Genomic DNA, 12,357 nt, shown 5'->3' on the forward strand with positions numbered 1-12,357 from the left:
AATAGTAAAAGTGAGCGGAACGTACAGGAAACTCCCGTAGACTCCTCCCCAGCAGCCCACCTAAGTTATTACCCCCGTTATTGCCCCTTGCATCGGTGAGGTGCGCTTGTTACAGCTGATGGATGAGTACTAGTGTACTGCTATTAACTGAAGTCCACAGTTTATGTTAAGGTTCGCTCTCGGTGGAGCACGTTCCGTCGGTTCGGGCCAGTGTATAATGCCCTGTTATCCACCATTACAGCATCGCGCAGGGTAGTTCTCTGCCCCTACTGTCTTCTGTGTATGCGTTTCACATTCCTGGGTTTCTGAGGAATCAGATCAGCTCTCTCTTCACAAGTTCTTGGCTGTAGCTTTACAGAGCATTTATTCCTCCAATGCCCCTATTTTTTGAGAATTAAAAGAAAAATTTTAAACCACAGTGATCTCTTGCTTATTTTCCATATTTTGTAACTCTTTTACTCCTTCATTTTAACGGACTAAGAGGGAGATGAGGCTTGTGTGCTTCACCCCCATCTTGAAGCAGTAGTCTCTACCGCCGCTTACAAGACTTGAATTGTAGTAGAAAAAATTCATTGGATATATTTTTTTAAGGGCCAATTTTGTGTCTAACTTAAAAATCAGTGAGGCATTTTATTTAAAATTTACCTTTGGATAGGTATAGCTGACTCACTTTGTTATAAAGCAGAAACTAACACACCATTGTAAAGCAATTATACTCCAAAAAAGATGTTAAAAAAAAATTCATGTTTGGGATACTAATTTTGGGATTTTAATGCTCATAAGGGAGATATGCCTGTTTATTTCCTTTTTAAAAAAAATTGGTGTACAAATTAATGTAATTGTTTATATCTTTAACGAAATGTTGCTGTGTTTCAGGCCACGCTGTTTCAGACCTTACCTCTTCAGCAGGCGGAAGCCCAGGTCACGTCTGCTCCGAGTCAGCAGAGTTCCCAGGCGGTGGCCGATGTCATCCAGCAGCTGCTGGAGCTGTCGGAGCCGGGGCCTGCAGGGTGCAGCCAGCCGCCTCAGGCCGGCCAGCAGCTGAGCATCACGGTGGGGGTCAGCCAGGACATCCTACAGGTGAGCCACACTTGCCTGCTCCTGTCTGTGTTTGTCAGGGGCTGGGCGTCAGCACTGACAACGCAATATGCAGGTCTTGTCAAAGGAAAGGGGTCTTCATGCAAAATGTGTCGTCATTGAAAAACTGTATTGAAACAAAATATGCTTGTTTGAGTACTTATGGACAGTGCAGTATTTGAAATGATTTATCACTCGATAAATACAAAGTTTAAAACTATAATTTTTTCTCTGTAAGTGAATTTTCTTGAAAAGTATAGGCGTTTCAGAACTTCCTTGTATCTACCCTTGTTGACAGAGGGTAAGGAATATTTCCTCCTTTCCCACTGCGCTCCTTGGAGATAGCACTGCCTGTCTTGACAGTGTGAGCGTCCCTGCTCCTGTGGCGCTGGAGCGTGCGGAGGGCAGAGGGCTCTTCTGAGTCTTCCTCCCCGCCCAGCTCCATAGTCACCGCCTTCATTCCCAAGCAGAGACAGCCTTCTCTCTCCTGTCCCTCTGTTTACTTACTGACGTGAGCACTAACCTCTCCCCTCTACCTCTGTGGTGACAAGTTGGCCGGGGTGTGAAGAATCTCAGGTTGTCATGACGGCTGATGTCGTGAGGGTGACCCCGCTGTAGTTTCAACCAGGGATTCCTAAATGTGTTACAGACAGCTAGGGTTGTCTGAGAGAAAATTTCTAAAAGGCAAGTGAATTAATTTCAGTGCCCTTGAATTTAGAACTGTAAATGCTTGCCACACCAGACTTTGGGTGGAGATGAGATGTCAGATATCAGGAGGGATGTTTCGGCCTCCAAGGGCTGGGCGTTTCGCTCAGAGATGACTGCTTGGCGATGTAGCTCTTAACGCCCAGTGGGGTGGAGTCAGAGTTCCGTAGGTCAAGCTTGGTCGCGTCTTTGTAATTGACTTTGGCGGGCAGGTGTGGGCATCGTGCCTCCTAACCTCCTAGTTCTGTTCTGTCTCAGCAAGCCTTAGAAAACAGTGGGCTGTCTTCAATTCCAGTTGCAGCGCATCCCAGCGACCCCAGCCACGCCAAGGCCGCGGCCGCTCAGGGCCAGACTCCAGACGCTCCCAGCGTTTCAAGGGAGCCAGCTGACCCTACGGCCGCAGAGCGGGAAGAAGAACAGGAGAGCCCAGAGAAATTGGATAAAAAAGAAAAAAAGATTATAAAGAAGAAATCTCCATTTCTACCTGGTAATTGTAGTATGCTTTAAGGTTTAGACACTTTGGGTGGCCTATTGCTGGTTTTTAAGACACACGCCCTCCTTTTTCCTTCTGAAGGTGGTATGTTTGTTGAAGTCTCTGATAGCGTCTACCTAATAGCATTTGTTTATCGTAAACTTCGTTAAACTTACCGAGGTCCCTGTGATTAGGGCCGCTCCTGACTTGTCCCGCCGCTGCTGTCAGGCCCCTCCTTCCCTCCAGCCCTTCCCGCAAGTCTCTGCCCCTTTGTCCCCCAGTGCCGCCGGCCCTTTCCTGCCGCACCTGCTCCGGCACCTGCTCCGTTTCTCGGCCCACAAGCCCTCTGCAGCCTGCCCCAGCGTGCATTTCTGTCTTCCCTCCCGGGTCACCTGGTTGCAAGCTTCTGTTATGGTAAACTTGGATTCCTGCTGTTCTCAACGTTCTCACGTCTTCGGAATGACGTGGGTTTCCCCAGGCTTTTCTGCATCGTGAATGTCTTCTTCCTCCCCCTCCTCTCCTGTTCTCTGTGCAGACTCGGGTGGTCATTTGAGGCCAGATCATGGTGCCTCGTCGTAGGAGCACAGGTCTCCCCCTCTCAGTCCTGCAGACTAGAATGTTTAGGACCCCTGCGACCCCTCACGTCACTTGTGGACAGCTAGAACACATTCCCTTCGTTTCCGAACACCCCACGGTGCTCAGTATGGCTCATTGCATGGGAGCACGCATTAATGCATCTTTCTTGAAGAAAATAGATTCCTGCCTTTTAGGAAAAGCGTTCCTTTGAGAACATTTTCTCAGTGAATATAACTACTCTGCCCCTCCCAGGTGTCTTGGGGGCAAGTGCTTTCTTTCTGGAGAGCATGGAGTAACCCTGTCATCTCTGTTAACACTTCAGAGAATGTATTTTCTCATTGTTAACGTGCGATTGTGAGATCCTCGTTTCTCAACCCACAAAACATTGTGGCCCTACTCTCCTTTTTCTTTGGGTCTTGCCCCGTCTCCCCAAGTGAAAATAGGATGATGGAATCTAAGCAGTTTATTGTCTGTGTTTTCCTGGGATCTAGAGAGGCAAGAAGGAAATAAAGGGCCATTGCCACATATTTTTAATAATAGCTCTATGATAGCCTTGGAGGTTACACGTTTCGCTGTGCGTTCTTGAACGTCTCCTCTATGTGCCCCTGATAAACTGATGGAAACCCATAGGTCTTGCGAAACGTTTTGTATGAGTTAACTGCTAGTCGTCATGCTGAGCCTATGAACATGCTCTGATGTGGCTGCAGGCAACATACACGTCTTCAAGTGAAAGGCCAGACCTGGCTTCCTGAAAGTAACGAGGAAGGGAGGCTTCATCCTGGGCCGTCCCATATCTTTAGGTGTTAGAAACAGCTTTCTCTTTTGCACTGAGCATTATTAGGTGGAGATTTCAAAATGGAACTGCAGTTAACCTTATTGTACATTGTTTTAATGTGGAGTGTTGTGTTCATCGAGTGTAAAGATTATGCAGATTAATTTTTGAGATACTTGGATAAATGAAGTACTTAGAGCACTTAGCAAGCTTATGTAGTTCTAGTAAATTTTAGATTAAATGTGATCCTTACTACAGGTTGGAGCCAGCTTTTTTTGTTTTAACCATCTCTCTGATATTGTGATGAGAAAACTATCATGGGGACATGTTTCTATATAAAGATATTCCTCTTGATTAAAACTTTATAGGGACCAGTATACGTTTAATGTAATGACTGTTTCTGAAAATACCTCTTCAGGAGTAGTTGACACCATCTGATACCCTAAGAAGACCCTGAGCAAACTATTATTGTCTCGTAAGTTGTAACACTTTCTTAACAGCTTAAAATTAGCCTTAATTACATTTCCAATTGTACTCTGCCATCTATAGCTGTCACTATTTGATTTATTCAGTTTTGTGAGAGGGAATATTTTTAGTAGAATTTGCTTTGTTATTTTAGGAGGTATTTTGTGTATCGGTTAACCGTTGAACAAATGCTTTTATATTTATCATAAACCTTGTGATGTATAAATCATTATGAAGCTTTTTTTTAATCTTTTATTTTAACATCTTTATTGGAGTGTAATTGCTTTACAATGGTGTGTTCGTTTCTGCTTTATAACAAAGTGAATCAGTTATACATATACATATATTCCCATATCTCTTCCCTCTTGCGTCTCCCTCCCTCCCACCCTTCCTATCCCACTCCTCTAGGCGGTCACAAAGCACCGAGCTGATCTCCCTGTGCCATGCGGCTGCTTCCCACTGGCTATCTACCTTACGTTTGTTAGTGTATATATGTCCATGCCTCTCTCTCGCCCTGTCACAGCTCACCCTTCCCCCTCCCCATATCCTCAAGTCCATTCTCCAGTAGGTCTGTGTCTTTATTCCTGTCTTACCCCTAGGTTCTTCATGACATTTTTTTTTTCTTAAATTCCATATATATGTGTTAGCATACGGTACTTGTCTTTCTCTTTCTGACTTACTTCACTCTGTATGACAGACTCTAGGTCTACCCACCTCATTACAAATATCTCAATTTCGTTTCTTTTTATGGCTGAGTAATATTCCATTGTATATATGTGCCACATCTTCTTTATCCATTCATCTGATGATGGACACTTAGGTTGTTTCCATCTCCGGGCTATTGTAGATAGAGCTGCAATGAACATTTTGGTACATGACTCTTTTTGAATTTCGGTTTTCTCAGGGTATATGCCCAGTAGTGGGATTGCTGGGTCATATGGTAGTTCTATTTGTAGTTTTTTAAGGAACCTTCATACTGTTCTCCATAGTGGCTGAACCAATTCACATTCCCACCAGCAGTGCAAGAGTGTTCCCTTTTCTCCACACCCTCTCCAGCATTTATTGTTTCTAGACTTTTTTGATGATGGCCATTCTGACTGGTGTGAGATGATATCTCATTGTAGTTTTGATTTGCATTTCTCTAATGATTAATGATGTTGAGCATTCTTTCATGTGTTTGTTGGCAGTCTGTATATCTTCTTTGGAGAAATGTCTGTTTAGGTCTTCTGCCCATTTTTGGATTGGGTTGTTTGGTTTTTTTTGATATTGAGCTGCATGAGCTGCTTGTAAATTTTGGAAATTAATCCTTTGTCAGTTGCTTCATTTGCAAATATTTTCTCCCATTCTGAGGGTTGTCTTTTGATCTTGTTTATGGTTTCCTTTGCTGTGCAAAAGCTTTGAAGTTTCATTAGGTCCCGTTTGTTTATTTTTGTTTTTATTTCCATTTCTCTAGGAGGTGGGTCAAAAAGGATCTTGCTGTGATTTATGTCAGAGTGTTCTGCCTATGTTTTCCTCTAAGAGTTTGATAGTTTCTGGCCTTATATTTTGGTCTTTAATCCATTTTGAGCTTATTTTTGTGTATGGTGTTAGGGAGTGATCTAATCTCATACTTTTACATGTACCTGTCCAGTTTTCCCAGCACCACTTATTGAAGAGGCTGTCCTTTCTCCACTGTACATTCCTGCCACCTTTATCAAAGATAAGGTGTCCATATGTGCGTGGGTTTATCTCTGGGCTGTCTATCCTGTTCCATTGATCTATATTTCTGTTTTTGTGCCAGTACCATACTGTCTTGATTACTGTAGCTTTGTAGTATAGTCTGAAGTCAGGGAGCCTGATTTCCTCCAGCCCCGTTTTTCGTTCTCAAGATTGCTTTGGCTACTCGGGGTCTTTTGTGTTTCCATACAAATTGTGAAATTTTTTGTTCTAGTTCTGTGAAAAATGCCAGTGGTAGTTTGATAGGGATTGCATTGAATCTATAGATTGCTTTGGGTAGTAGTCATTTTCACAATGTTGATTCTTCCAATCCAAGAACATGGTATATCTCTCCATCTATTTGTATCATCTTTAATTTCTTTCATCAGTGTCTTATAATTTTCTGCATACAGGTCTTTTGTCTCCTTACGTAGGTTTATTCCTAGGTATTTTATTCTTTTTTGTTGCAATGGTAAATGGGAGTGTTTTCTTGATTTCACTTTCAGATTTTTCATCATTAGTATATAGGAATGCCAGAGATTTCTGTGCATTAATTTTGTATCCTGCTACTTTACCAGATCCATTGATTAGCTCTAGTAGTTTTCTGGTAGCATCTTTAGGATTCTCTATGTATAGTATCATGTCATCTGCAAACAGTGACAGCTTTACTTCTTCTTTTCCGATTTGGATTCCTTTTATTTCCTTTTCTTCTCTGATTGCTGTGGCTAAAACTTCCAAAACTATGTTGAATAAGAGTGGTGAGAGTGGGCAACCTTGTCTTGTTCCTGATCTTAGTGGAAATGCTTTCAGTTTTTCACCATTGAGGATAATGTTGGCTGTGGGCTTGTCATATATGGCCTTTATTATGTTGAGGAAAGTTCCCTCTGTGCCTACTTTCTGCAGGGTTTTTATCATAAATGGGTGTTGAATTTTGTCGAAAGCTTTCTCTGCATCTATTGAGATGATCATATGGTTTTTCTCCTTCAATTTGTTAATGTGGTTTATCACATTGATAGATTTGCATATATTGAAGAATCCTTGCATTCCTGGAATAAACCCCACTTGATCATGGTGTATGGTCCTTTTAATGTGCTGTTGGATTCTGTTTGCTAGTATTTTGTTGAGGATTTTTGCGTCTGTGTTCATCAGTGATATTGGCCTGTAGTTTTCTTTCTTTGTGACATCCTTGTCTGGTTTTGGTATCAAGGTGATGGTGGCCTCGTAGAAGGAATTTGGGAGTGTTCCTCCCTCTGCTATATTTTGGAAGAGTTTGAGAAGGATGTGTGTTAGCTCTTCTCTACATGTTTGATAGAATTCGCCTGCGAAGCCATCTGGTCCTGGGCTTTTGTTTGTTGGAAGATTTTTAATCACAGTTTCAATTTCAGTGCTTGTGATTGGTCTGTTCATATTTTCTATTTCTTCCTGATTCAGTCTTGGCAGGTTGTGCATTTCAAAGAATTTGTCCATTTCTTCCAGACTGTCCATTTTATTGGCATAGAGTTGCTTGTAGTAATCTCTCATGATCTTTTTTATTTCTGCAGTGTCAGTTGTTACTTCTCCTTTTTCATTTCTAATTCTGTTGATTTGAGTCTTCTCCCTTTTTTTCTTGATGAGTCTGGCTAATGGTTTATCTATTTTGTTTATCTTCTCAAAGAACCAGCTTTTAGTTTTATTGATCTTTGCTATCGTTTCCTTCATTTCTTTTTCATTTATTTCTGATCTGATTTTTATGATTTCTTTCCTTCTGCTAACTTTGGGGTTTTTTTGTTCTTCTTTCTCTAATTGCTTGAGGTGCAAGGTTAGGTTGTTTATTCGAGATGTTTCCTGCTTCTTAAGGTGAGCTTGTATTGCTATAAACTTCCCTCTTAGAACTGCTTTTGCTGCATCCCATAGGTTTTGGGTCGTTGTGTCTCCATTGTCCTTTGTTTCTAGGTATTTTTTGATTTCCTCTTTGATTTCTTCAGTGATCACTTCGTTATTAAGTAGTGTATTGTTTAGCCTCCATGTGTTTGTATTTTTTACAAATCTTTTCCTATAATTGATATCAAGTCTCATGGCGTTGTGGTCGGAAAAGATACCTGATACAATTTCAGTTTTCTTAAATTTACCAAGGCTTGATTTGTGACCCAAGATATGATCTATCCTGGAGAATGTTCCATGAGCACTTGAGAAAAATGTGTAATCTGTTGTTTTTGGATGGAGTGTCCTATAAATATCAATTAAGTCCATCTTGTTTAATGTATCATTTAAAGCTTGTGTTTCCTTATTTATTTTCATTTTGGATGATCTGTCCATTGGTGAAAGTGGGGTGTTAAAGTCCCTTGCTATGATTGTGTTACTGTTGATTTCCCCTTTTATGGCTGTTAGTTTTTGCCTTATGTATTGAGGTGCTCCTATGTGGGGTGCATAAATATTTACAATTGTCATATCTTCTTCTTGGATCGATCCCTTGATCATTATGTAGTGTCCTTCTTTGTCTCTTCTAATAGTCTTTATCTTAAAGTCTATTTTGTCTGATATGAGAATTGCTACTCCAGCTTTCTTTTGGTTTCCATTTGCATGGAATATCTTTTTCCATCCCCTTACTTTCAGCCTGTATGTGTCTCTAGGTCTGAAGTGGGTCTCTTGTAGACAGCATATATATGGGTCTTGTTTTTGTATCCATTCAGCCAATCTGTGTCTTTTGGTGGGAGCATTTAGTCCATTTATATTTAAGGTAATTATCGATAAGTATGTTCCTATTCCCAATTTCTAAATTGTTTTGGGTTCATTATTATAGGTCTTTTCCTTCTCTTGTGTTTCTTGTCTAGAGAAGTTCCTTTAGCATTTGTTGTAAAGCTGGTTTGGTGGTGCTGAACTCTCTTAGCTTTTGCTTGTCTGTAAAGGTTTTAATTTCTCCATCAAATCTGAATGAGATCCTTGCTGGGTAGAGTAATTTTGGTTACAGGTTTTTCTCCTTCATCACTTTCAGTATGTCCTGCCACTCCTTTCTGGCTTGCAGAGTTTCTGCTGAGAGATCAGCTGTTAACCTTATGGGAATTCCCTTGTGTGTTATTTGTTGTTTTTCCCTTGCTGATTTTAATATGTTTTCTTTGTATTTAATTTTTGACAGTTTGATTAATATGTGTCTTGGCGTGTTTCTCCTTGGATTTATCCTGTATGGGACTCTCTGTGCTTCCTGGACTTGATTAACTATTTCATTTCCCATATTAGGAAAGTTTTCAACTATAATCTCTTCAAATATTTTCTCAGTCCCTTTCTTTTTCTCTTCTTCTTCTGGGACCCCTATAATTCGAATGTTGGTGTGTTTAATGTTGTCCCAGAGGTCTCTGAAACTGTCCTCAGTTCTTTTCATTCTTTTTTCTTTATTCTGCTCTGCAGTAGTTATTTCCACTATTTTATCTTCCAGGTCACTTATCCGTTCTTCTGCCTCAGTTATTCTGCTATTGATCCCATCTAGAGTATTTTTAATTTCATTTATTGTGTTGTTCATCATTGTTTGTTTCATGTTTAGTTCTTCTAGGTCCTTGTTAAATGTTTCTTGCATTTTGTCCATTCTATTTCCAAGATTTTGGATCATCTTTACTATCATTATTCTGAATTCTTTTTCAGGTAGCCTGCCTATTTCCTCTTCATTTGTTAGGTCTGGTGGGTTTTTATCTTGCTCCTTCATCTGCTGTGTGTTCTTCTGTCTTCTCATTTTGTTTATCTTACTGTGTTTGGGGTCTCCTTTTTGCAGGCTGCAGGTTCGTAGTTCCCGTTGTTTTTGATGTCTGTCTCCAGTGGCTAAGGTTGGTTCAGTGGGTTGTGTAGGCTTCCTGGTGGAGGGGACTAGTGCCTGTGTTCTGGTGGGTGAGGCTGGATCTTGTCTCTCTAGTGGGCAGGTCCACGTCTGGTGGTGTGTTTTTGGGTGTCTGTGGACTTATTATGATTTTAGGCAGCCTCTCTGACAATGGGTGGGGTTGTGTTCCTGTTTTGCTAGTTGTTTGGCATAGGTTGTCCAGCACTGTAGCTTGCTGGTCGTTGAGTGAAGCTGGGTGCTGGTGTTAAGATGGAGGTCTCTGTGAGATTTTCGCCGTTTGATATTATGTGGAGCTGGGAGGTCTCTTGTTGACCGGTGTCCTGAAGTTGGCTCTCCCACCTCAGAGGCAGAGCCCTGACTCCTGGCTGGAGCACCAAGAGCCTTTCATCCACACGGCTCAGAATAAAAGGGAGAAAAAGTAGAGAGAATTAGTAGAAGTAGGAAGAAAGAAAGAAAGAAAGGAAGGAAGGAAGGAAGGAAGAAGGGAGGGAAGGAAGGAAGAAAGAAAGATAGAAGGAAAGCAGGCAAGAAGGCAAGAAGGAAAGAAAGGAGGGAGGGAGGGAAGGAGGAAGGAATGAAGGAAGGAGGGAAGGAAGGAAAAAAGACAGAAAGAAAGAAGATACAGTAAAATAAAGTATAATAAAGTTATTGAATTAAAAAATAATTATTTAGAAAAAAGGGACGGATAGAACATTAGGACAAATGGTGGAAGCAAAGCTATACAGACAAAATCTTACACAGAAGCATACTCATGCACCCTCACAAAAAGAGGTAAAGGGGAAAAAATCATAAATCTTGCTCTTAAAGTCCACCTCCTCAATTTGGGATGATTCATTGTCTAAAGGAGGGAGGGAGGGAAGGAAGGAAGGAAGGAAGGAAAAGTATAATAAAGTTAATAAAATTAAAATTAATTATTAAGAAAAAATTTTTTTATAAAAAAACAATGGACGGATAGAACCCTAGGACAAATGGTGGAAGCAAAGCTATACAGACAAAATCTCACAGAGAAGCATACACATACACACTCAGAAAAAGAGGAAAAGGGGAAAAAATCATAGATCTTGCTCTCAAAGTCCACCTCCTCAGTTTGGGATGACTTGTTGTCTATTCATGTATTCCCCAAACGCAGGTGCATCAAGTTGATTGTGGAGCTTTAATCCGCTGCTCCTGAGGCTGCTGGGAGAGATTTCCCTTTCTCTTCTTTGTTCTCACAGCTCCCGGGGGCTCAGCGTTGGATTGGGCCCCGCCTCTGCGTGTAGGGCGCCGGAGGGCGTCTGTTCGCTCAGACAGGGCGGGGTTAAAGGAGCCGCTGATTAGGGGGCTCTGGCCCACTCAGGCCCGGGGAGAGGGCGGGGCACGCAGTGCGGGGCGGGCCTGTGGCGCCAGAGGCCGGCGTGACGTTGCACCAGCGTGAGGCCCGCCGTGCGTTCTTCCAGGGGAGTTGTCCCTGGATCCCGGGACCCTGGCAGTGGCGGGCTGCACAGGCTTCCCGGAAGGGGGGGTGTGGATAGTGACCTGTGCTTGCACACAGGCCCCTTGGTGGCGGCAGCAGCAGCCTTAGCGTCTCCCAACCGTCTCTGGGGTCCGCGCTTTTAGCCGCGGCTCTCGCCCGTCCCTGGGGTCCGCGCTTTTAGCCGCGTCTCGCGCCCATCTCTGGAGCTCCTTTAAGCAGCGATCTTAATCCCCTCTCCTCGCGCACCAGGAAACAAAGAGGGAAGAAAAAGTCTCTTGCCTCTTCGGCGGGTCCAGACTTTTCCCGGACTCCTCCCACTAACCCCCTGCAGGCTGTGTTCAAGCCGCCAACCCCAGTCCTCTCCCTGCGCTCCGACAGACTGACCGATCGAGCCTCCGCTCGCAGCCCCGCCCTCCCCAGCGGGTGAGCAGAGAAGCCTCTCGGGCTGGTAAGTGCTGGTCGGCACCGACCCTCTGTGCGGGAATCTCCCCTCTGTGCGGGAATCTCCCCGCTTTGCCCTCCGCACCCCTGTTGCTGTGCTCTCCGCCGCGGTGCTGAAACTCCCCCCTCCGCCTCCCGCAGTCTCCGCCCGCGAAGGGGCTTCCTAGTGTGTGGAAATGGCTCCCTCCCACTGGTGCACGTGCCGTCCCTATTCTTTTGTCTCTGTTTTTTCTTTTTTTTCTTTTGCCCTACCCAGGTACGTGGGGAGTTTCTTGCCTTTTGGGAGGTCTGAGGTCTTCTGCCAGCATTCAGTAGGTGTTCTGTAGGAGTTGCTCCACGTGTAGATGTATTTCTGGTGTATCTGTGGGGAGGAAGGTGATCGCCGCATCTTACTCTTCCGCCATCTTCCCAGCACCCCCCATTATGAAGCTTTAATAAAGTCAGTTAACCTTTAAAATGTCAGCTTCCTCATCTGTAACAGGGGTAGATAAAAGGGATAGAATAAATGGAAGAGAACTGAATAGCGCCTGACACATACCAAGTGCGTAATGAATACATACGTTTTTAAGTTATTTTAAAAGCAGGTGAAACTTGCTCTTGCCCCACAATTCAAAAGGTACACGATGGGGTACAGTGGAAAGCAGGGAGTCCCCTGCCTGCTCATCTTGGTCCTCCATGCGCCCCTCCCTCAGGCAGCTGCCGTCACTGGGGTCTTCTGTGTCTTTTAAACAAGCTTAGGCATATTATTATATATTATTGTTTTTTAGCAGGATGTATGGCATACTGCATGTATTATTTTGTGGTTCACTTTTTCCCACCTGATAGCTTGTTTTACAAGATGCCTGAATAGTATTCCGTTTTATGGGTAAATAATATTTAGGTATTTGCCAGTACCAGTA

The 12,357-nt window shown here is 43.1% G+C and overlaps 1 protein-coding gene across 7 annotated transcripts in view; it reads left to right on the top strand.

Annotated features, from left to right (window-relative positions):
- The window catches only part of ZNF236 (zinc finger protein 236), a 102,143-nt gene that overhangs the window by 32,631 nt on the left and 57,155 nt on the right, over positions 1 to 12,357 (top strand). For all 7 annotated transcript variants that reach the window (XM_060310166.2, XM_060310160.2, XM_060310159.1 and 4 more), the window contains 2 exons: positions 877 to 1,080; positions 2,041 to 2,269. In XM_060310166.2, the coding sequence (XP_060166149.1) occupies positions 877 to 1,080; positions 2,041 to 2,269 (433 nt within the window). The remainder of the gene's footprint in view (positions 1 to 876; positions 1,081 to 2,040; positions 2,270 to 12,357) is intronic.

Source organism: Globicephala melas, chromosome 13 (assembly GCF_963455315.2).
Source record: "Globicephala melas chromosome 13, mGloMel1.2, whole genome shotgun sequence".
In the NCBI taxonomy this organism is placed as follows: domain Eukaryota; kingdom Metazoa; phylum Chordata; class Mammalia; order Artiodactyla; family Delphinidae; genus Globicephala; species Globicephala melas.